The 23,948-nt window shown below is 35.2% G+C and overlaps 1 protein-coding gene across 33 annotated transcripts in view; it reads right to left on the bottom strand.

The window, feature by feature from the left end:
* LOC133253673 (regulating synaptic membrane exocytosis protein 1) overlaps nucleotides 1–23,948 on the bottom strand; it is a 256,940-nt gene that overhangs the window by 167,334 nt on the left and 65,658 nt on the right. For 12 of the 33 annotated variants that reach the window (XM_061427169.1, XM_061427168.1, XM_061427171.1 and 9 more), the window contains 12 exons: nucleotides 23,283–23,393; nucleotides 21,645–21,744; nucleotides 17,616–17,739; nucleotides 13,899–13,945; nucleotides 11,143–11,255; nucleotides 8,881–9,011; nucleotides 8,123–8,294; nucleotides 7,865–8,018; nucleotides 6,657–6,728; nucleotides 3,112–3,265; nucleotides 2,014–2,139; nucleotides 299–361 (listed from right to left, as the gene is read on the bottom strand). In XM_061427169.1, coding sequence (XP_061283153.1) covers nucleotides 299–361; nucleotides 2,014–2,139; nucleotides 3,112–3,265; nucleotides 6,657–6,728; nucleotides 7,865–8,018; nucleotides 8,123–8,294; nucleotides 8,881–9,011; nucleotides 11,143–11,255; nucleotides 13,899–13,945; nucleotides 17,616–17,739; nucleotides 21,645–21,744; nucleotides 23,283–23,393 — 1,367 coding nt within the window. Of the gene's footprint in view, nucleotides 1–298; nucleotides 362–2,013; nucleotides 2,140–3,111; nucleotides 3,269–6,656; nucleotides 6,729–7,864; nucleotides 8,019–8,122; nucleotides 8,295–8,880; nucleotides 9,012–11,142; nucleotides 11,256–13,898; nucleotides 13,946–17,615; nucleotides 17,740–21,644; nucleotides 21,745–23,282; nucleotides 23,394–23,948 lie in introns of all 33 variants that reach the window. The other 21 variants (XM_061427167.1, XM_061427170.1, XM_061427172.1 and 18 more) reach the window with 3 other exon arrangements.

The raw sequence follows: 23,948 nt of genomic DNA, 5'->3' as shown, positions 1-23,948 counted from the left end.
GGTTATGGAATTTTAATTGCAGAAATCGGTTCCTTGGTTTTGGCAATGTGTAAACAGTTCTGCAGAGAGGCTCACTAGCCTCTGGATTTCGAATGTACAAACAGAAAAGCAGTCGTCCTGGATTAGAATTCAAATATATTGGAACCTTTTCCACAACCTCCATATAAGACAAAACCAACTGAATACTGGGTAAATTGATTTTACGTATTTGTAATCATACCGCTGAGGGGGAGATGGAAGCAGAGTAGAATGGAAAGAGTCATCACACACAGTTACTTCACCAAATTCCTGTAGTTACCTGGTGGTGTGTAGGCATTCTGCACTTCGTCCTCGTTTTGCTCTGGGAAGCATGAGAAGCTCACTGCACAGACAGGATGGGTGGTGAGTGAAACAGATAGGTCATGAGGCATTAGATGACATGGGTTTTGCCAATGGTATGCCGATGACAACAGGAAAAGGGAAGAAACCAGATTGTCTGCACTAGCATATTTGCTTGAGAGTTCAAACAAAAATAAACATGACAGTATTTTTAAAAATTTAAACAATAAAGTGCAAACATTATGGTCAAAGTCCTAGCTGTTGCTGATTTGCTATTCTACTTCAAAATGATTTTATAGAGTATCAAGAAAAAACTTAATGGATCCCTTCCCATGTAAGACCCAGAAATCTATTTCCAATTCCAGACATTTGGTTATTTTAATAGCTTTTAAAAGCCCTATAAAATCTGGCTTTTCCACTTCTAATGGGAACTCTAGATCCTTTCATTTCTTTTTAGCAACTCAAAGCACAATGGATTTCTCAGCTTTTACAGCCACTAAAATGTAACATCTCATTTTCTGTTTTTCATTTTCTGACTAGGAAAATATTTGATTAGGAATGTTTATCTTAAAATTGATACTTTTTCTATACTCAAATTAATTTCATTCTATTGAACGCCCTGGTCTAGAAGTCCTTTTTTATCCCCTCGTTCACATAAATTTATGGTGGCCCTGGTGACTGGCAACAAAGGGACCCTCAACTGACATCACTCCAGCCTGAGTAGCCTGGAACCCTACTCTGGAGAGCAGTGTTAAGTCCCAGTAAGTTCCATCACCCCATCCTGAAGGTCTTGGCCCCACTCCCTCTACGGCAGGGTGACAATTATGGAGCTAAAGGGCTATCTGTGAGTTCTGTGTCCTTGATTGCACAGCAAAAAACTGGCCACCGAGTACCACACTCCCTTCCTACCCCTCCCTAAAAACCGCTCCACTTCAAAAACCCAGAAGACATTATCCAACCAGCTGGGGACTCTAACAACTAAATCAAACCCTGAGCTAGTGGTCAAGCACATCCTACACGAAGAGGGTTGGCCAGAGGAGCAGGTCCGTGGAAATATAGAACGATGGAACCAGAACGCTGATTTTCAGTAACTGTAAGTAACAGGAAGTACCTTGTTCATAAATAAATGCAGAACTAAGTTTACATACACATCCATAGAAGAAAGAGTCCATTTCAACATTTTGTACTTTATAGACATTTTAGGTTACTACATTTTATGAAAAGTAGGTGTACTAAAAAAATATTACTATTGAAGTTCTCACAGATACTGTGAAAGTAACAGTCTTTCAGATGACCTGTACTTTTTTATTACAGAAAAAACATAATTTCGCAATTATACAAATAATATTCCTAAGACTGAAATACACAAAAAATAAAATATTTAAAAGTAGCTTATATAGTCTCCCTTCTGTAATTTAGTTATGTAAGTCAACAACAAACTGTATATTTAAAACTGGCTAAACATAAATTCTGATTTTGTAAAATAGTGCACATTTTATGACAATATACTATTAGTCAAATACTTCCTAGAGGTGCATTTCTATTAGAATATCTCAAAAGGCATTCCTTGGGAGAAGTTCAGTTTTGAAAGATGGAATTCTTTTACTGTCTTTTGTGCTCCGCTAAGATATCTATCATATATGAAAACATGGCAAAGAAAATGTATCATGTTGAGATCATAATGTGAAAAAATACCTGTCTTGTTCTGATAAACACTGACTGTCCACATCTCTGATTCTCTGATCAATTGGGCTTCGGGAGGCATCACGGTGTCTGGTTGGAGAACGTGATCTTCTGGTTGGATGAATTTCATCTAAACTCCTAAAATGATTACAAAAAATTATATGTCTCAAAATACAACATTTTTCCCAAGCAGTCTGAGAGACTGACAGGAACGAACTGATAGTAATTGGCAAACAACTGACATGGCTTATAAACCTCTGGCCATATCCCCAAACACCTGTTTTAAAGGTATTTATTGTCTGTTGTTGCTTTGCCTGTGCTGTATTTCCCCAATCTCCTTTTGAACTACTATCAAAAAAGGACCATAGTTTTCATCTGCATACTTAAATAAAATTTCAGAACTGCATTTCAGGGTTAGGTGAAATACAGAAGGACATTCTTTATGGTTTATATGCTTTTCCAAACATTTACAGTGCTTCAAAGAGACAGCACCAAATTTCTTAAAAATACATTCTGCCTTTTAACCTTATTTTCTCTGCCACTTCTCTGTCCAAGCTAATTTATTATCCTACAATTTCTCCCAACAGGAGAGAAAAAAAAAAAAAGCAAAGAGAATATAAGACAGTTATTAAAAAACTGCGCTTGTGACATTAACTTCTTCCACGCCCTGGGAGATGTGTTGAGATTAGAGAACAGAATGTTGCACAGGTTGGGTTACGAATAAGATGGCATTTTGCCCACACAGGGTTCTGAAAAATAACTGATTGACCAAACCGTTCTTTCATTGCCCTTAGAGTCTCCTATAAGTTTGCATGTTATGATAACAAAAATGTGCTGTCAGGGCTTCCCCGGTGGTTCACTGGTAAAGAATCTGCCTGCCAATGTAGGACGTGCAGGAGATGCAGGTTCGAATCCCTAGGTCAGGAAGATCCCCTGTAGGGACGAGGAAATGGCAACTCACTCCCATCTTCTTGCCTGGGAAATCCCATGGGCAGAGGAGCCTGGCGGGGTACAGTCCTTGGGGCCTCCACGAGTCCACAGGACTGAGCACGCATGCACATAACGTAAAAAATGTCCCGTCAAGGATGCAAAGCCCTTCTCAAAGCCTACCTCTGTAATGGCACATTTGGTAAACGTGAGCGTGGCCTCCCCTGATCGTCCCCGCGATGAGGAGACACCGACCGTGAGCGGTGATGAGTTGTTCTCTGCTGCTCTGGCACGGTTAATGTCGAAGGTTTGCTTTCTCGAGTGCTAGACCTATAACCTACTGGTGAGAGTACACACGAAGAACAAGTCAATATTCTTCTATAATGTCAATGCTAATGTGGCGACGTCAAATTATACCCAAAGCAGCCACTGACCTATGGAGATAAGTGCCATGCAATCAGTATTATCAGGCTTATCTTCAAAACTACCAAGTACAGGTATGGAGTGTAACATACACATGCATGAGGACCAAGCAGAGTTTGGCTCGACTCAAAGGTTACCATGGAGATACTGACATGAATATGACAGATGATGCCTCAAAAATCATGATGAGTTGGGATACTGGCTTAATTTAAAGAAAGAATTAGTGATTTTTTTTTTTTTCAGCAATACAAATAGAGGACTTGCCAGTGAACTGTTATTCATATACAAGTCAATGCTTAGAAATGTAGTGCCTTTTTAAATTGTGTTTTTTGATTTTTTCATCCAAATGACACTATATGTTATTTGGGTTTCAGATGGCTTCGATAATAAGAAAATAAAATCAATATCATACCAATTTTAATGATTAAAGAAGAGTAGCAGGTCTTCACTATTACAAATACTGATTGTGAATTTTGTGAACCACAGATAATACTGCAATTTTCAAATGAAAATATGGTATGGGTGGAGATGACTATGGAAATAACACAGAACAAATTAAACCTCCTAAAGAAATAATAATAAAATCTACCCTGGACATATGAAACTATTCCACAAATGTGCTATTAAGCTAAAGTAATTAAATTAATAGTTCAAATTAAATTTTAACAGTCATGCTCCCATGAAACAAAAAGGTTTTTACAATCTCTGATTTAGTTAAACAGCAATCTCAATTACATAGTAATAGGTTAAGTATTTTTCAAAAGGGTCATTATTACTATTGTTGCAAGAAAAATAAAAATTATGTGGCCAAAGGAAAAATAACTATATTTACAACTACATAAAATGTACACAACCTATGAAAACATTAAATTTAACTGGGCAGCCTGACTAATGCTCATCTATTTACGTGATAACTCCCACATCATTTTTAAAGGCCATGTGGCATCATTTTTAAAGGCAGACTAAAATTCCCCAACAGTGTATCTGTTGTGATTGTATAATCTTTTGACCTCACTTAGCATATAAGGAAGGTCTTCAGATATTTCATAAAGGCTGATTTGACAATACTGACACCAAAGAAATTCAGCCATTTTATCACTCTCTAAAAACATCTAGCAGCTGGTGCTACAAGATGGCCTTGAAAGGAAAAAAAAAAAAAAACTGAAATAACTTCCAAGCAAGTTTTCCATTCCAAGGAGAAAGCTAAATTTGTACCATTACTCTGAAAGTTTGTAAATTAAGAATGCTTGTTGACATTAACAAGTCCAGAAGCACTATACTGTGAAGACAACAGTAAACTTGGTAGCTTTTGGTGTTCTTGTTTTGGAGATAGGGAATGGCGGGAATGTTTGAAATGTAAACAGTAGTGGTGCAAAATCATTTTCATTTAGTATTCATGCAAAAAAGTAGTAATTACATAGTGGTGCAGTGGTAAAGAACCTGCCTGTCCATGCAGGAGACTCAGGTTCGATCCCTGAGTCGGGAAGACCCCCTGGAAAAGGAAATGGTAACCCACTCCAGTATTCTTGCCTGGAGAATCCCATGGACATAGGAGCCTGGCAGGCTACAGTCCATGAGGTCGCAAAAGAGTTGGACATGACTTAGTGACTAAACAACCACAAAAACATCAGTAAACAACCAAATAATTATAAACATAAGTGCTATTAATTTATAATTTCATATACTTTCATAACAAAAACAATAGCAATTCATGTATTATTTTTAATTTCATGTAGAGTTTCCTTGTTCAGAAATTGTAATATTAAGCCTAGAAAGAGATCAACTAAATATACATGTAATATTTATTATATTAGCCCTTCATTTGCTATCCTGCCCCATCATAAAAGTATGACGTTTTAGGTGAATCAAATATGAGAACCACCCACAGAAGCAGATTCTATTTAGATAAGTTGGAAATCACAGCATTAAGGTAATTGGAAGGCAAAATTTTTGTTAGAAAGATTTGATAACAAGACCCCATTCCTATCAGGAATCATCTGAGTTCTATTAAATACGCCAAGGGGTATAATTTACCTTCCCCCTTTCAATTTCATAAAAAATATTCTATTGAATTTTGTGTGGAAGTTTCCATGTAGAGTGAGTGTGTCTAATTATTCTGATCCTTTTAGAAACCAACAAACTCAGAAAGCAAAACATGAACTGTAATCCACAATTATCCACTATTATTTAAAACTCTCCCTGATGGTCTGATATCAAGGGGTAATCTAAGTATATAGATATACAGAGCCAGATTTATTGTTGTTAAGGATATCTGACACTTCATACAGCAATCAAAGACTACATTTTCTCTGAATTACAGGGAGCAAATGAAACCTAATTTAAAGGAACTCTCCATAATATTCTCCCAGTTTTAATGAAGTCGTAAAAAATCTTTAAATTGTAAACTCAGTCACTAGTGTGGCATCTGTCTATTGACATTTACCAAAATCGCTGCCTTCAAATTAGGTGCATCCCTGTCTGAAGAATTATGCAAATTAAGGGGGCATATGTCAATATCATCCTAAGAAAATGTTCTTAATATCCTAACATGTTCTCTTAATTTTTTTCTCATTTGAATATCTCCCTACTTTTCATTAGCAAATAAAAGGAACAGGGTTAGTGCCAAGAAAATAAGTCTTTACTAATTGGTTTTACTCACTTTCTGACTAGAGTCAGGTGAGAAACAGACTTGAACTGCAAAATATCACAGAGATTTTACTAATTTATACAGTGACAAAAGACATTGACTTAAATAGTAAACTTTTCTAAAGCATTTCCTTTTTGTAAAACGTACATACACATTCTAGGTATAATCATTCTACGTATAATCAGCACATCACAAAAGCATTGAAGTTAAGCCATGCCACATGCAATTTAAACCCTGCCATGCACATTTCTCGGTATATTCCATGGACGGCTACATTATTTCCAGAAACACGGGAAGGAAAGTCACAGAGATACAATATAAAACATAGGAGAGTGGGGTTTTTATTTAAAAATTAACTATATCTTTTCAGAATTCATATTTTCACTTCTGCTCAGAACACTTTGAGTTGACAGTTTTAACCTCACGAGCCATGCTTCTAAAGGAGAACATATCTAATTTAATTTAAGGGAGATGTTAACGAATAGTTACTAGTCCATTTCACACTTTCTCAATAATTTGGAACACAAGTCACCATGGAATAATATCATTCAGACTTCTCTGTGCTATAGATCTGTAGCGTGGGACCCAGGGAAGTCAGGAAACCCACAGGACAGCAAGCACAGAAGCACCGTGACGCCGCCCCGCTCCCCCCACGCACCTGGAGGGACCACTCCAATCGCATCATCAACCTCATAGTCTGACATGTCACTGTCACTGATTCGCTGGGACCCTGCACGACAGGAAGGCAAACAGATACCTCTGCGTCTGCTCGGGTCAGGAAATATGGAGGGCATGGTCACAGTTTTCTCTTTAAATGCTAATTACATTACTACTAAACACTTTATTTTTAGTGAATGAAGCATATTGACTTCAATGTCTCAGGGTGCAAAAAAGTGATTTTCTTGTACATATATATTCTGCGAAGTTCATGTGCAGTTGATTTTCAAGTACTTGTTCTCCAAGGACACCATGTTCTCAGCATCCTTATAAGCACTGAAGACACACATAAGAAAGAAGATTTCATAGAACAGCATTTGGACTTTTCAAATTATTCTTTAATTAAGGTCTAGAGCAAAGTGTATACTGTTTTCTACCCACGTATACACCCTCCTGCACAGTGCAGGCAGGATGGGGCTGAGTGGAAAGGTTCAGAGAGACCTTTCTTGGCTGGGACTCTGGAATTCATGTCATTGAAAGGGTATCAGGTCCCTTTATAAATATTTGTGTTTAGCCTTCAAAATTAGCCATTACACTGCATTAAAGATTTAATCTGAGGAAATAATTCATCAGAGAAGCACTAACATGACATTTAATTATATGAACATTTGAACAATTATTTGAACATTGATTCCAGGTTACCAAAATGAGGCTTCTAAGTTTCATTTGTCCAATAAGAGATTTAGTCATAATTCAAAAATTAATAAATAAATGCAAAAAAGTACTTTTTTTCCCCCCTCCAATCATCAGAAGAGTAAAAGCAAACAGATTTTATAATGTTTTTGAGAAAATGTTTCTTATAAATAATACTAAAATATCCAGGAATTATATGGTTATTAAGATATTCTACACAGCAACCCATCAATTAAGGCAATAACTGCCCCATCAGTCAGCCAATGAACAACTCCATCAGCACAAAGGATTATAATTCACAGGTTCTAAACTTTCACCTCTGGAATGACTCCACTATATTGTATGTATTACTTTCACTGGGAAAAGGAGAAAACGGTCTTGCCAGGCTTCTTTATATAGATGACTAATTTTTCAATAATCTCTAATGAACATTTGAAAAAATACCCTGAACGTCCATATGGAACTCAGACCTAACAACACAATTGCTCCTGGCAACTGAGCAGAGCGTCCACCTACTTTGCAGCTTCTTGCTGGCGCTTTCGCCGTGGGTGTGTCGCCGCGGCATGAACGGCGATGGCTGAGGCAGAGGTAGTGAAGATTCGTCGTGAGTCTGAAGTTTATACCAATGTGGCTCATCGTCTAGAAGCGCTGTTTCCAACTCTATGAGGATCTGAAAGGACAGCCCTCGGGTTAGACCAAGGAAAGGCATTAGGAATAATGCACACTGCAGAAGCTGCACGAAGCATCTCACTCGGCTCTTGACCATATACTCACCTCTCCAAGGAACTCACTCTCCTCTTCCTGCACCCTGGGCTGGTCCCACACGGTTATTTCCAACATCCGTTCTCTAAAGTCTCTACGATGCACGTGCGAATAGACAAAAGTCTGATTCCACTTTGGTTCGAGGACTTTCTTTACCGTTTTGGTTCTCCTTTTACTTTTATCACTGAAAAGTAAGTATGCTTTGTAAATGAAAAAGCAAACCCAAGTATATGCTGCCACCTACTGTAGCTACATGCAATACTGATCTTGGAATATTTTTACCATTTGTAATTTATACCTGTTATATAAAAGTCTGAAAAGACAGTTGCGTTTATTACAATTCTAGTTTTAACTATGATATAAGCAGTTGTTACAATTATAGACACGCACACACAAGGGTACAAGCTAAATGATGTAGCTCTCAAAGACCAACAGATATAGAAACAAGGTAATGAAAAAATTTTTAATTGACAGGTTATTTTAAAGAAATATAAGGCTTGAGGGAATTTTTTAGGGACAATATATAGCTTATCCCCCCATAGAGGATTACCTATTATATTTTAAAATTATATCAAGGTGTACACATATATGCAAACTCATCAAAATATAAATAATTATGTGGAAATTTTGGTATATCAATTATACTTCAATAAAACTTTAAAAACTAAATGAAACTATATCCCAGGAGAAGAAATTCTACTTTTTCTATAAATAAAGATTTTTCTATAAGTAAAGATTTTATTTAAAAAATATTTTAAAAAATTTCATACCTTCTATCTGGAAGAAAATACATTTTTACATAGGGATTCCTGGGACGCCCATCTACTCTAGGGGGTAGGTCTGTTGCTTGCAGAACATTGACAATCAGTTGGTGGCCCACCTTGTCATACCACAGCTTCACCTAAGCGCAAGGGACACAGAAATTAGCATTTATAAAAATCACAAGGTATTAAAATTTCAAAAAAAGTACTAAAATTATTTTTGAAGGACATTTCAAGTTGCAAAATACAGCTGAATCATACTTTTCAGCAAAGAATACCGACATGAGAGCATAACCACTTTAGAACTTGACTTTCCTCTTCACGCATTTTAAACATGACTTACAACAGGCAGGCCTGCAGTGTTGATATATACTCTCTTATACTGTGTGATGAAATAAAAATAATAGTAAAAATTTTAGAAAAATAATAAGGGAAGAGGGAAATATTGAAATAATTATTCTTGTTTTTAAATGCTGAATGCAACTGTTTGGTGATTATAAGTATCTTAATGATTTACAGCATGGCTAAAGGCATTCTGCAGCGCCACTTGTGGCTGAAACAAAACGTCTGATGCTAAAAACAGTACACTGAAATAAAATAAATAAATAAATAAAAACAGTACACTGAAATAACTTGGAAGAGGTCAGGAAACACATTTACTTTAGGCCTCTTTATACCAGGTACTGCTGCGTTCCTCATTTAATTTTCAACTAACCTATTACAGGTTAATTTTCATGAGAGAAGAAAAGCAAAAAGGAAGGTATCCTGCATATATGATGCCTTCAAACCAAATGAAGATCAAGCGATATTTCTTTAACTAAGATTCATGATAGCATGAATAAAGAAAACCAGGAAAAGAGCACATACTGAAATATTACTAAAACTGTGGATACAGTCAGGGCAGTATCTGTACTGGCAGGAGACAATGTTAGCTTTAATTCTTTTTCTTTTTTTAATTTAGAAGTTAGCTTTGGGTTTATGGTTAAATAAGAACTATCAAGATAAGTTGTTTAATAGGTACTTATTGTAATACATTTAAGAGTCATTGTAACAAAATAAGCTAATTTAACAAGGGAGTAGTAAGGAGAAGGCAATGGCACCCCACTCCAGTACTCTTGCCTGGAAAATCCCATGGATGGAGGAGCCTGGTGGGCTACAGTCCATGGAGTCGCTAAGACTCAGACATGCCTGAGCGACTTCACTTTTACTTTTCACTTTCATGCATTGGAGAAGGAAATGGCAACCCACTCCAGTGTTCTTGTCTGGAGAATCCCAGGGACAGGGGAGCCTAGTGGGCTGCCATCTATGGGGTTGCACAGAGTCGGACACGACTGAAGTGACTTGGCAGCAGCAGCAGCAGTAAGGTAAGGGACAGATTAAGAATTCAAATCCAGATCTGTACCAATTCATATCTCTGTTCTCAATTAATTCCAGAGGTGTGTTTTTCATTAATCTGAGATGGATTTTTATCCCTCTTAAAATATAGGTGGCATTTTTGAGAGATTCTCACATGCACTGAAACAGTGGCACAGGGACTAGACAGAGGTCTTCAACCTACTAAAAACAGAAGCTGAAACCAGGAAAGGTTTTAAAAACAGCAACAATTTTACAGTTACCTTTTTTATTTAATTAAAACTAAGAGGAGAACAGCCAAAAATAGACTATAGAAATGCACACATTACCGACGTAGCAGAAGACCAGCTACTAGAGAACTGTGTGAAGCAGGATTTTCTATCAGCTATTAACACAAATATCCTGTATTAGACATGCTTCTTGACTTCAGCTTTTCCCAGATCACATATAAAACAGTAGTGAAGAAAACTGTAGCTTTTTCACACTAAGATCAGTAACGGAGAGTTTCATCAAATGTCTTAAGAAGTTAAAAAATATGTTAAATTTAAGTTTTCCAAGATCCAGGACAATGAGGTTGTTAAGTAAACAGAACACAACTCTTTGCTTTTATTATATCTAAACTACTTACCTTAGAAACTTTCATCCAACACACACAAAAATAATTGATAGTTTATTTTCTTAAGGTATCACTTAATGTTCGGCACATCTGACATATTGTAGGCACTCCATAGATATGTTCAAATAAATATGTGAGTAAAGGAACAATCTAATAAGTGAATGAAAAATTGATGAAGTAGATGATGATGTGAAATGATTCTGACTATATCACAGGCTTCAAGCAAAGCCACACACTTTAAAGACAGAAGCAGAGCAGGGAGCGGACATTAATGGTCAGCAACATGCACTGCAGATACATACAGAAAGTTGTCCTGGTAATACTTGTGGGGCATCTTTGAGAGCTCCAGGGCTTGTGGGAGAAATTACAGAAATGGAAGGCCTTTCCATCTTCTGAGACTCAAAAGAACTAGAACCTAAAATGAGGGGGGAAATTAAGTATTTTTTAACAACATAATTATAACCTATATGTGAAGAATACATATTTTTCATGAAATGTTAAGTGCATATGTTATTGGTATATAATCATAATTCAGTGCCACCCATAAGAGCAGAAACCACTTGCAGTGGGGAGGTCGTAGAAAGTTATTCTCACGTGTTCTTGGATTGTCTATTTTAAGGGAATTTAACGATGGCACCCCACTCCAGTACTCTTGCCTGGAAAATCCCATGGACGGAGGAGCTTGATGGGCTGCAGTCCATGGGGTCGTGAAGAGTCGGACACGACTGAGTGACTTCCCTTTCACTTTTCACTTTCATGCATTGGAGAGGGAAATGGCAACCCACTCCAGTGTTCTTGCCTGGAGAATCCCAGGGACAGGGGAGCCTGGTGGGCTGCCATCTATGGGGTCACACAGAGTCGGACACGACTGAAGCGACTTAGCAGCAGTAGTAGCAAAGTGATACAAACACATATTGGATTTGTTTGCTTCACTCTGTTAGCATTGACTTTCTAAGTTTCTAGAGGATATTGTCCAGTGTAGGTTCTTGTACAGCCTTATCCAGAATTAAAGGCTTCATGCTTTAATGATAAGAAAGATGGTACCCATTATGTTAATTATCTTAGGATCATCTATGACGAACTGCCCTCACTGAAATTAAAATGAATGCACGTATCATATAATTTATGAGCTGCGTCTAAACTAAGATAGTATTCACCACTCTTTTAAAACAAGATTTCCACCTCTTTCGGTTGTGATTTTACAGATCTGTCTCCTGACTGTCTGAGGATGCTGTCCAGTGATTCACCTGTGGAGGAGGGACAGTGGCTTCCCACACAGCACCGCAGAGAGGGTCTTCTCCCCCCTTTCAAATGAAAGTCCACTTTTCCTGGGTCACTGATAAAGTGTCCACAACCAGCAGGATGAGCGTCTGCAGAATGCTATATCCCCAGCAAGTACAACCTTGAACCCACAGCCATCAAGACTTAGTTTTATTGAGAAAACAGTACGTATGAACCTTTTCCCAAGAGTACATCATCCACACTTTTTTCCATACATGCAAATTATCAATATGGTTAAATTAAATCACACAGTGTCATTTTGCACCTTCCAAAGACTTTTAAATATAAGATACAGTGCTATAAAATTCTTTGTTAACTGTGTCTCCTTGATGAAGTATTCTTAGGATAATTTTCTTCTTAGTTCTCAGACATCGTCGCTTCTAACAGTACCTTTCTAATATTATAGACTTTTTTTTTTTTTAAATACAACATCAACATTGTAAATTATCCAGTTGGTCCCATTTCTCCCTTCATATTAGAAAACTCAAAACCAACCGTGGGCTCATGTCTAGCGGGAATGTGGAACACGATGCTATACATTCGAATAATTCATCTGATCCCTACTTCCTTGTTTATCCCACCCGTAAATTTCCTTCTTATAACCATCACTTGTTTTATCCTAAAATCACCTTGTATTTTCTATTCCAATAAGCTAGGTTACATAATAACGCTTGGTGATAAAGCCCTAGTATTATCAATTTAATGCCAATACATTGCAAAGTAAATATTTAAGTCACTTCCACACTGTCCTTGAAAACTTCATTACCCACATTATCATCTTTCATTTGGGGTCCCTTTAATGTCCCTGTAGATAACTTAACCCTCTAGCCTCAACCCCTTTATTTGCACTGAAATCTCCCTCTACCCCACCCATCACTTTCATGGTCATATTCCACACTGTTACACTGAATTAAAATCATTTGCTTCTGTGCCTGTTTTCCTTCACTAGACTGCTCGTGCCATGAAGTCAGTTTCCAATGAAACAGAATAATCCAGCATCAAAACACATGTTTATGTAAGGCAACTAGAATTGTTGTTGTGTTTAGTCGCTAAGTCATGTTCAACTCTTTGTGACCCCATGGACTGTAGCCTGCCAGTCTCTTCTGCCCATGGGATTTCCCAGGCAAGAATATTAGAGTGGGTTGCCATTTCCTCTTCCCTGCCTGCTAAGCAAGAGAGACAGTTTAGATCTCTGGGTCTGGAAGATCCCCTGGAGAAAGACATGCTGATCCACTCTAGTGTTCTGTGAAATACAGAGAAAACTGAGGAATCTCATGGATAGAAGAGCCTGGAGGACTATAATTCATAGGGTCGCAAAAGAGACATAACTTAGAAACTAAACAACAACAAATAGACAAATAGAACTGTTACTGTTTCATTAATTTTGCCCTGTGCATCTTAAATGCTAAGATGCAGAAGGCTACTGCCAAGAAAGACTTTTGAACTTTTGACAGACATATTCACATCCCCTGGTGGTTCAGATGGTAAAGAGTCTGCCTACAATGCAGGAGACCAGGGTTCAATCCCTGGGTCAGGAAGATCCCCTGGAGAAGGAAATGGCAAGCTATTCCAGTACTCTTGACTGGAAAATCCCATGGATGGAGGAGAGGTCGCAAAGAGCCAGACACAACTGAGTGACTTCACTTTCACTTCACATCCCCACCCCCCATACACAAAGAATAGAAAGAGAAAAAAAAGCAGATCTTCTTTGGATTTCCCATGGTTGACAACTCATTTATATCAAATAACTGAAAAAGACCTTAAATTTTATACTCACTGGACTCCAGTGGTGGATGGGAGCTCTCAGGAATCCTTGGAATGTCACTAAAAAAAACAGGGCATGGTGAAAATCCCATTAGCTAAACCACCCTGCCTGAGGCAATCATAACCACACTTTATCTCAGTGGTGTCAAAAAACCTTTTGGTGTGGAAATGGACAAGAGTTACCATTAAGGCAATTTCTAATGTGCATGAATGTCAAACACCACACACACACACACACAAAAACTTCAGTAAAAACAAGTTTTTATATATTTAATACCAAAACACTTTAACATGACAACAATCAGAATAATATTGTGGCTAAAATCGCCACAATATTTTTACCACCAAAACAGCAGGTTTTGGAAATAAAAAATGTTAAAGGCAATATTTTATTTCAATTCTAGAAAATCAAAATGACACATATTTTACAAATCAGTAATATGCTTTACAAACACATCTGAAAGAGTTTACTGAATGAAAGGAATGGAAACATCTCCTGAGAATAAAATAATATGGTGAATATCATGGGCAAAGTTAATAAAACAAAAAAGATGGATTGCTTTGGAAATTAAAAATGGTTCAAGCTAGCAACAAAAAAGCCAAAATATATTATATATGTGAATATATAATTCATATACACATATATAACCCTATACAGAGATTCATATCTCTATGCTCAAATTAGCTAAATATATGGCCATTTACTAGATGATCAGAAAGTGACTTGTGAGAACACCCACTCCTGACACACTCACAAATTATTCTGAATAAATATTTAATATGACCTCAGCTTCGTCCATTATCCACTGTGGCCTTAGAACCCTGGGGTTTGGGAATTATATTGTATTAAACTATTTAACTTCTTTTTTCCAAGATATTTTTGTATCAGTGTAAGGCCATTAACAATATACAAGTATTAACAGGACAAATTAAAGCAGACTGGAGTTAGTTAGTCCCAATAAAATTATCAGAATATTATTTAAGAATTTCTAACCACTTACCTTGTGAACTAACTTTACTTTGATTTTTCTTTGCACTTTTGGAGGGAATTGAAACAAAAACAGTTTTCTGTTTGGTGATTTATTTTCCTGACTCTTCATTTTCACATTTTTGGGCAAAGTAATTCCAACCACCTACAATTTTTACTTCTTACAAATGACAATTAATCTTGTGTATGTTATGTGTGCTCAGCTGCTCAGTCATGTCTGACTCTTTGCAACCCCATGGACTGTTGCCTACCAGGCTCCTCTTGTCCATGGAATTTTCCAGGCAAGAATGCTGGTGCTAAGTCACTTCAGTTGAGTGTGACTCTTTACCACCCTATGGACTGACTGTAGCCCACTAGGCTCCTCTGTCCATGGGATTCTCCAGGCAAAGAAACTGGAATGGGTTGCCATTTCCTCCAGGAGATCTTCCAGGGGAGAATACTGGAGTGGAATGTCATTTCCTAATACCAGGGATCTTCCCAACCTAGAGATCGAACCTGTGTCTCTTGTGTTTCCTGCATTGGTAGACAGGTTCTTTGCTACTGCACCATCTGGGAAGCCAAATTTTATTATATAATCATGTACAATTAATAATGTGTCTGAAATAAATATTTTATGTGATAATGAGGCTAATTATTCAATACCTAAGACACAAGAAAGCAACTATTTATCTTCTACCTTCTTCTTAATTCAAAGGCAAATTCAAAGGCAAAAAAATCAATTCTTAAAAATCTAGAAACAATATTTTTTTAGATAATGTTACTTCTTTGAAAATTAGCCTCAGTTATGAAAGTAAAATTTGAAACTTCAAAACTAGATAGAAGTTTGAATTTTATGTGTCTGTGAAAGAAGAACTGTGGAGAAGTTACAAAAAATTCTTTTGAAGAGACAGAATTAAAATATATTTAATGTTTATTAATTGCTTCAGTAATATTTTCAGGCAAAAAATGTCCTCTTGACAATTATATAAGCCTTCTGAAATTGTTCTGCTCACAAATAAGGTGGTAAAACAGTCTGGATAAAAATTACAATCATTAAAAAAAAATTATAGTTACCATCGTAAAGGTAAAGAACATTACATTAGGTGGGCTAGCAAAAACGGGTGGTACCTCAGGATGGCTGATGTCTATTAGACCATGGTGGTCAGTGTGCGTGTAAGTTACATTTGGGATGATTCTTGGAATCACTATAACTATCCCCTTAAACAATGAATACATATCTGCTTTCTGCTTTAATTATAGAACTACATGAAACATAATTACTAAATACATCTAGAATTAGTCTTCCAAGATTCTAATAAGTTCCCTATTAACTAGAAAGTTGATATCAGATTTAATTTTTATTTAAATATAATCTTTGTATTCCCATATTCTTTGAGTCCCACAATCCATGATGGTTTAGGTCTGTTTTGCAAAGAATACTTTTAAAATTATCTTTACACTAAAGATAATTTGAATGTTATTCCAGTCCACTTTAACTGTCTGTTAATTTTTATTTTTTAAATCACCATGAATCAATGGTATTTTGGCTGATTACTTTTAAAACCACTATATATTTGAAAGTATTTGGTAATGTGCCCAATGCTTTAAGTTTTGTTTTTTATACTTTTGATTCATTCTCCAATTTACTTACCTCTTTTCCAGCCTCATGTTTACCTCAGCACTAGAACACGTCATGTAAAACTAGCATAAATTATATAGTGTTGTTATTCTTAAAAAATCTGCATGGAAATGTACAATACTTCTGCAAATGCCTTCAATCTTTATTCTTAATAATCACCACTTAAAATTGACTATAAGCTTGCCTTCACTTTCGAGTTTTATATATGTATATTATTCTTTAGAATATATGATCATACAGTTTAAGTTCTTTGAGAATTAGGATAATTATATTTTCTTGCATGTTTTGCATTGATATGCATTCATGAGAACAACAAAAAATTAAGGTTACTACTCTTCCATAAAAAGTCTTGAATTTATGGCTCTATAATATTTTAGAGAATAGAAAAAGGAATAATTTCAAAAAATATATTCAAACATTAAGCTAATTATGAAACAGTTCAAAATGCCTTCCAAAAAATTATAGACAGGCAAAATGAATATTCTGGACTTGTGGGTTTCTTAGGAAAATATACCAATATGGGAACTCTATATACAGAGAGAAAATATCCCATTGACTGTAGATTATTAAATTATGCTAAAAATTGGAGTTTTAAAAATATCACACAGATTATCATGGCCAATTAAAATGCTTAAATATTTCACACTTGCTTGATTTTAAATAAAATTTGGAACTATCAATAATTAAAGATATAGAAAAAGTATTCCATTCTTAGTAGAATAACAAAAAGTCATGTAGATGTATGAAATGACTACTATTTTAAATATCACAAAAAGATGAGTTTGTAAGTGACTCTCTTTAAGGAAACACTATAATAATTTAGGATTAATAAAAATAAATAGTTCTACCATTAAAAGAAAAGATTTTTACTTTATAGCCCACTTATGAAAAATACATACTTTTTGATACTACAATTGTTAAATAGTGGAGCTCCTAAAATGTAGTGAAGGAAATTCAGTCCAAGTTTAAAAAATTGAGATTTGAAAGATCTAAAATGTATGCCCATATTTGAAGAAAAAACTATCCATTGTAACATGTACTGTATGAATGTATAAACTTCTTTTAGAAACCCTGCTAATACATGTAATTTACTAAACTTAAGAAGCAAGTTTTTTTAGCCTTACCCAATAGGCCTTGAAACAATAATTTCAACTTGAGGTTCTGATTTTGATTCTAAAATAATGTTGTAAACTTCTTCATTTGTAGCTCCCGGCAGGGGTTTACCATTCCATTCTAGAACTTCATCCCCTTGAATTTAAAAAGAAGGGTATTTTTTTACCTTATATATTGTTTATTTTTCTTATCTTTTCTTGTTTTTTTTTTAACAAAGAAATGCAAAACATATACAAATAGTTTAATCATCTAGGCTCTGCTCTTGAAAGCAAATTGATTGCCATATAATGTCAGCTAAATGGTTCTTTCTAAACACTTTTTTCTTTTTGTTTTTTTCTTTCCCCCATAAAAGATTACTGGTCATTTGAAACAGTACAACACAAACTATCTTTTGAGAAATATCAGAAATAATATAAAAATCATCTCATGCTATGGGATGGAATTAGCATAGCTCATTTGGCAATATCAAAAATAATAATTAGCAGCATGCCCTCCATAATATAAATGTAGGCGGCTCTATACATGAAAGATTATTAAATGCTGCATAAATCCTGCTTTACTTTTGGTAGAAATAGTAATTAACATTTGTTAGCATGAATTTTCCAACTATAAATCATGCTTCATTGCCTTCTCCAGATGCACAACAGAATAAAAATGCATGAAAGGATTTGAATTCATACCCAGAGGGTAACGCAGGGAGCTATGGCAAAATTACAAAGCAAGCAGATGTAAAATTGTTGCATGACAGTCAACCTACTTCCAGATGTTCATACACACACGTTCTATACATAATACATATCATGGTAATTAAGGTAAAATTAGAAAATATTTTAATAAAAATATAATACATATTAAGTTGTTAAATAACTGAAGATTCACTGAAGAGAGTAACACAGTATTAAAATACAAGGACTAATCACCTCCTATATTAACCAGAGCTTTCACCAAAGAACATTTGGAAAAAAACACTTATTTTCACAAATATTTAGAGCAGTTTTAGTTCTCAAATGTCTCTGCAATGTACCCTTGAATTGACAATAGAGGCTCAGCTGAAATATCCCAGCCACAGGGATACTTTGCAGAGTCTTAGTTTTGTGCTTGTTTTGTGCATGCTTATTTTGCTGTTATCAGTTCCTGTAATACTTCAGTAGCAAATGAAATATGTCTCTAATAAATGGATCAATATCACCATCATACATTTAAAGCTAATGACAAATATGGAACTTTTTAGTTTTTAGTTATGCCTTTTAAAAAAGTAGATTTTTGCTTTGCTAGGTTTACTTTAAAATAATTCTTCTCCCTACCCCCAAGTGTCTGCTTACTGAAAAGTAAAAAGGCAAATATTTGACAAGCATATAATGCTGTTTAGGTATGACAAAAGAGTATGGTTAGTACAAATAGTTAAATGACTTCTGATCATTTGACCTAAGATGTTAACTTGCAGTTTTTCAAACAGGAATGAACACACATCACTCTATTAAAAAAAAAGTAATACAATTTTAAAATGTATTAGGAGTCTTTTAAATTTACTGACCAAAAAAAGAAAAGAAAAAAGAAAGTTTACATCATGTGAATGTATATGCGTGTGTGTATGAAAAAATATTTTCTAAAATAATAATTACCCTGATATTTTCTATTCTATTTTGTTCTATTTCATTTTTTTAAAAATAATGAATGTAATCCATTAAGTCAACTTTACTATCCAGTAATGTGCAGCAATCAACATTTTGCAAAAAACCCTGCATTATAAAATTCTTCCTCTTATAGACAGCAATCTAGCAGCACTACTTTTAATATAAAATTAACTTACTATATGTATTGATTTATTTACAAATCAAGAATTCCTAAATTAGAAGCTGGTCTCCTTAAAACTATTTATGAAAGATAATGGGTAAACAAAGATGAAAAGGAGGCTTTCTTCTGTCTTTAAATTTGTTGGAGGAGAAATACAAGAGTGAATCCCTTTAATAAAATGTTGTATGCAATGAGAGAAATCCATGTGAGGAACAGAGGGAGAGTCCAGCTGCACCGGGGAGCAGGGGAGTAGTTACTGCTCAGGGGAAGTATCGGGAAACGCTTCACAGTTAAGGCAACTTTAGAAGAGTTTTGAAGGATGGCAAGGATATCAACAGGCAGAGCCCAGGAACAGCAAAGCCACCTGAGGAGGACAGGCACGGCCAGGTCCTGCAGGTGCAAACAGCGCCCAGGGCCGCAGGTGGAGCACGGCCTCGGCGGGGGGAGGGGGGGGGGGGCGGGAGCGGAAGGAGGGGGCGGGACTGTTAGCGGAGGGCAGACTGCAGAGCTTCAACCCTAGCAGACGGTGCCTGAGGGATGATGGAGGGACTTAACAAGGGGGGTGTCTGTGAGTCCATCATCCAGCAGTGGGCAAGGACTGAAGGGAACAGCAGTAGGAAAAGCTACCGCAGATTAAGGCAAGAATGCAGATGCTGAACAAATGTCATGCTAAACAAACAAAATAGTTTTACAGGCTAAAGCTGTTTATATGTAAACAGAAGGAAAACAGTTCCTAAATAACATGTAAACCAAACAGAATATACTGTCTAATTTTCAAGCACATCAATTGCTTCAAGTGAAAACTACATTTATATGTTTTACAGTTATTTAAGTAGAGCTTCTAATGTTTTAAAGTTTCTCAGACTCTAGGCACATAAGAGGGTTAAATAAGTGAAATTAATTACTAAGGGATATATATACTATAGAAAATCTGACTTTCTTAAGTAACTATTAAAAAATCCCACAAAAATAAAAAAAAATATCATGTTTAGAATCTGATCTCCAAATTCAGATTTCTGTAGTCAAAGTTATCTTACATTTGAGTAGACAACAAGTGATTCTTACAACATTTCAAGTCTTTAAGCCCCTAAACAAGCAGAATCGGTTTAATGACATAGTCACTCCTGATTGAGCTATGTTCTTATAGAATCATAATAGTCCCTGATGAGAAATAACAGAGGACAATGACAGTACATATCTTCAAAGATGTGCATATAGCAGATGGAGAAAAACCTCTCATTTGGATTTTCCCTCTATATAATACCTGGAGAGCACGTCCCTAGCAAATAAAAAAATCTGAATGATTCTGAACTGACACTCTCATAATCAGTTACAGCAAAACTGTCCTTAATAGAATATTTTTCTAAAGGTTCCAATAATTATAACCTTAAGGTATAAAAACTGAAAATAAATAGTCCAGAAATGTTCTCTTTCCACATGCTATGGGTCATTAATCCTCACTTTGACAGGTCAGCTTACTCTGTTTTCTTTATGATTGTCTGGCAAATGAGTAAGCAAATACTCTCACCAAAAGATTTTTACTAAACTCTGAAGTACAGCAAACTGGAAAAAAATATGTTTATATGGCTTTTACTAAATGAAAAATAAAAGATTTATCAAAAATAAATTTTAAAATATGTTGCTACTAAGTATGGCACATTTCAACATGTAAATGATGTTATTATATAATATTAAGGTTACAAGGTAACAAAATGTAAATTTCCAAATACTAAGAAGTAGCACATCTGTATGAATACAACAGTATATGTCACATTTAAATTAACAAATAATATATAATCTGTGTAAGAAATGTGATTGTGATGAGATTTTACTAAAAACTCCAATAATGAATAAGTGTTTTGGGACCATTATGAGAAACTTTAGTAATTACTATGACTTATAAAATAAAGGACTAAACTCTGACATTATTTTTTTCACAGGCTGAACTGTTTAAGACTTTTGTAGCAACATTATGTAGCCATATACAAAAATCAGTAATCCTTTGGCATTTTGCAACTATTTATTTTTAATAAATGCAAAGATTTGACTCATTATCTCCCAACTGCTATTCATGTATAGTTGTCTATTATGACAATCAATTAAATATTCATATCCAGAAAAATATCTGTATGCCTGCATGAAAATTGCTTGTTTACTTAATGGGCATACATAACTTACCCAAAATTGAAAACCACCAATTCATGCATAGAGTACATATGACTTAGATATGAAAAGAGGAACTTTACCTGCTCTCAAGTGTCCAACCACATCTGCAAGGCTACCCTTCTTTACTTTGGTGATGAAGGCACCGAGGCGTCCTAAGTCAGTCATTTTTCCTCCAACAACCTGGATAATTATACATTTGTAAGTTCCCAAGACTCACACTGAAACAAAAGTCTCTTAGTTTGGGGAATTATTCCTACATATTTTGTGATATGTTTAGAATTGAATGTAGGAACAAAAATGACATGAAATCTATTTTTGGTTAAAGGGGGCTGCAGCATAGTAGCAACAAGAACTTACCCTATTGCATGTGAGATAATGTGTCCTAAGGAAGTTTATATACTGGTTCGTTGTACCAACCTCACACAAAAGGGTGTCTGGGACAATGTGCCCCTAAGAATACACGATGTCCCCTTTCACCATCAGACAACAGGTGTTTGACACTTTACTAATACTGGAGTTCATTTTTCTTTATCTAAATTCACTTGAATTTCTATAATTGACCATGGTCTATTGTGACATGGGAACTTGATCCTTTTCATATATTTTTAGTCTAAGACAAAGACTGAGGATTTAAAATTTAAACCAAGAACAGACCACTTTGGGGAAGCAGTTCACCATGGTGCAGAGTAACGGCCTAAGTTTATCACATCTCCTGAACACCTGAATGACCTCCTCATCTGATATACATAGAGGATCCAATCTGAGTCTCCAAGGCTAAGTTATATCACTGAATGGTTAACATGCTCACCTGGATTTTCCTCAATAACTAAAATTAAACATATCTGAAAGGTTCTCAGTTTAATTTCTCCCAATGCAGGGGCTCAATACATATGATTCAAAATGGGAAGGGTATCATCAAAAGTTGAAGTTGATCATTAGGGACATGGCCAATAGTGGAGGTGATCAGAATTAGTTCATAGCAAGAGAATTAATGATAATAATCAATAAGGTGACATTAGCTGAAAAAAAGTTTTTAGTTGGATTCATAGGCAATGGTTTTAAGGAGATCAAACTATTACCCAACTATACAATACAATCTCTTGATAAATAATCATTTTAAAGCAACATTTATGAGTGTTTATGAAAGCAAATAAAACCATGTGACAACATTCATACATGTTACACACAATAAAACAAAATGTATATATATATTTTTTTTCTTGCCAAACAAAATATTTGTAATTTTTAGTTGCTTTGTTATCTGTTAGAAGTCAGTTAATATTTTTAAAGGTACATTTTACTCTTTGGGTATAAATTTTATTGCACTTAGGAAACAATCTTTTCAGTGATCTTTGAGTTGCTTGTCAAAATATAATAAAATTATGAGGTTCATATTATCTAATGTTATTACTTTCCATTAAAACCATTTTAATGTAAAAACAGTCCTTTAACTTTATGTTCAGAGGAGAATTCTACTATTTTTCAACATTTTATTGCAGTTTCCTAACGTATCTGTATGCCATTTTAACAAAATGAGTTTAAAATACTGCCCAGATAAAGGTACTAAATACACCATAAGCCATCAATATATTAACAAGATATATTTACTAGAAGAACTTTTTTCTGAAGAGGAGAGGATGACCACTGTCAGAAACTTTGTTGAATGCAGTCACACTTTAATTCATCATTTAAGAAACATTATAAACCAGGATACTTACTTTCAGACCCAGTAATGCACCTGATTCTTTGGGCATGGTTGTTCTCTTGTTAAGAATAACACGTCCAATTAATCGATCCCCTTCTTTAGAAGGCTGCCACGTTACAGGATGCTATTAAAACATGAACAAAGTTAAGAAGCTAAACCAGCTATTCTCTTTCCTATACACACATAATTACTGGTTGTAGTGTGATGCAATTTCCTCAGTTAAGGACACTCTGAGGGGATTCCTTCTTCTCGTGGGCTCTATCCTTGGCTTATAACAATTTTCATTTACAGTTGTAATTTTTTCGAAATAGGCACTTATTATACTACATCATTCTAAAAAGTAAGAATCTAAGTACCTCTCCAAAATACAGCTCTGAAATGAAATGAAATGAAATATTAAAATGTATCTGCTGATATCAGTCAAGTCGATTCTGTATTCTGAGTTGTCAGTGATGTTGATATCATTAAGCAAATAATATCTCATTTACAAATAGCCATTACTTAACACTTGCTTTTACTACTTTAAAATTTGTTTGAAGTATTATTCAGTGCTAACTTATTTTTCTTCAAAACTGTACTGTCTTAAATGAAATCAGTATTTTCTTTCATAAGATATATAATGGAGCAGAATAAGGTTACTGTCTATCACATATCAGCAAAGGATGAACGGCCTACATCT

This window comes from Bos javanicus, chromosome 9 (genome assembly GCF_032452875.1).
Source record: "Bos javanicus breed banteng chromosome 9, ARS-OSU_banteng_1.0, whole genome shotgun sequence".
Lineage (NCBI taxonomy): Eukaryota > Metazoa > Chordata > Mammalia > Artiodactyla > Bovidae > Bos > Bos javanicus.
This window is presented reverse-complemented; position numbering and strand designations above follow the sequence as displayed.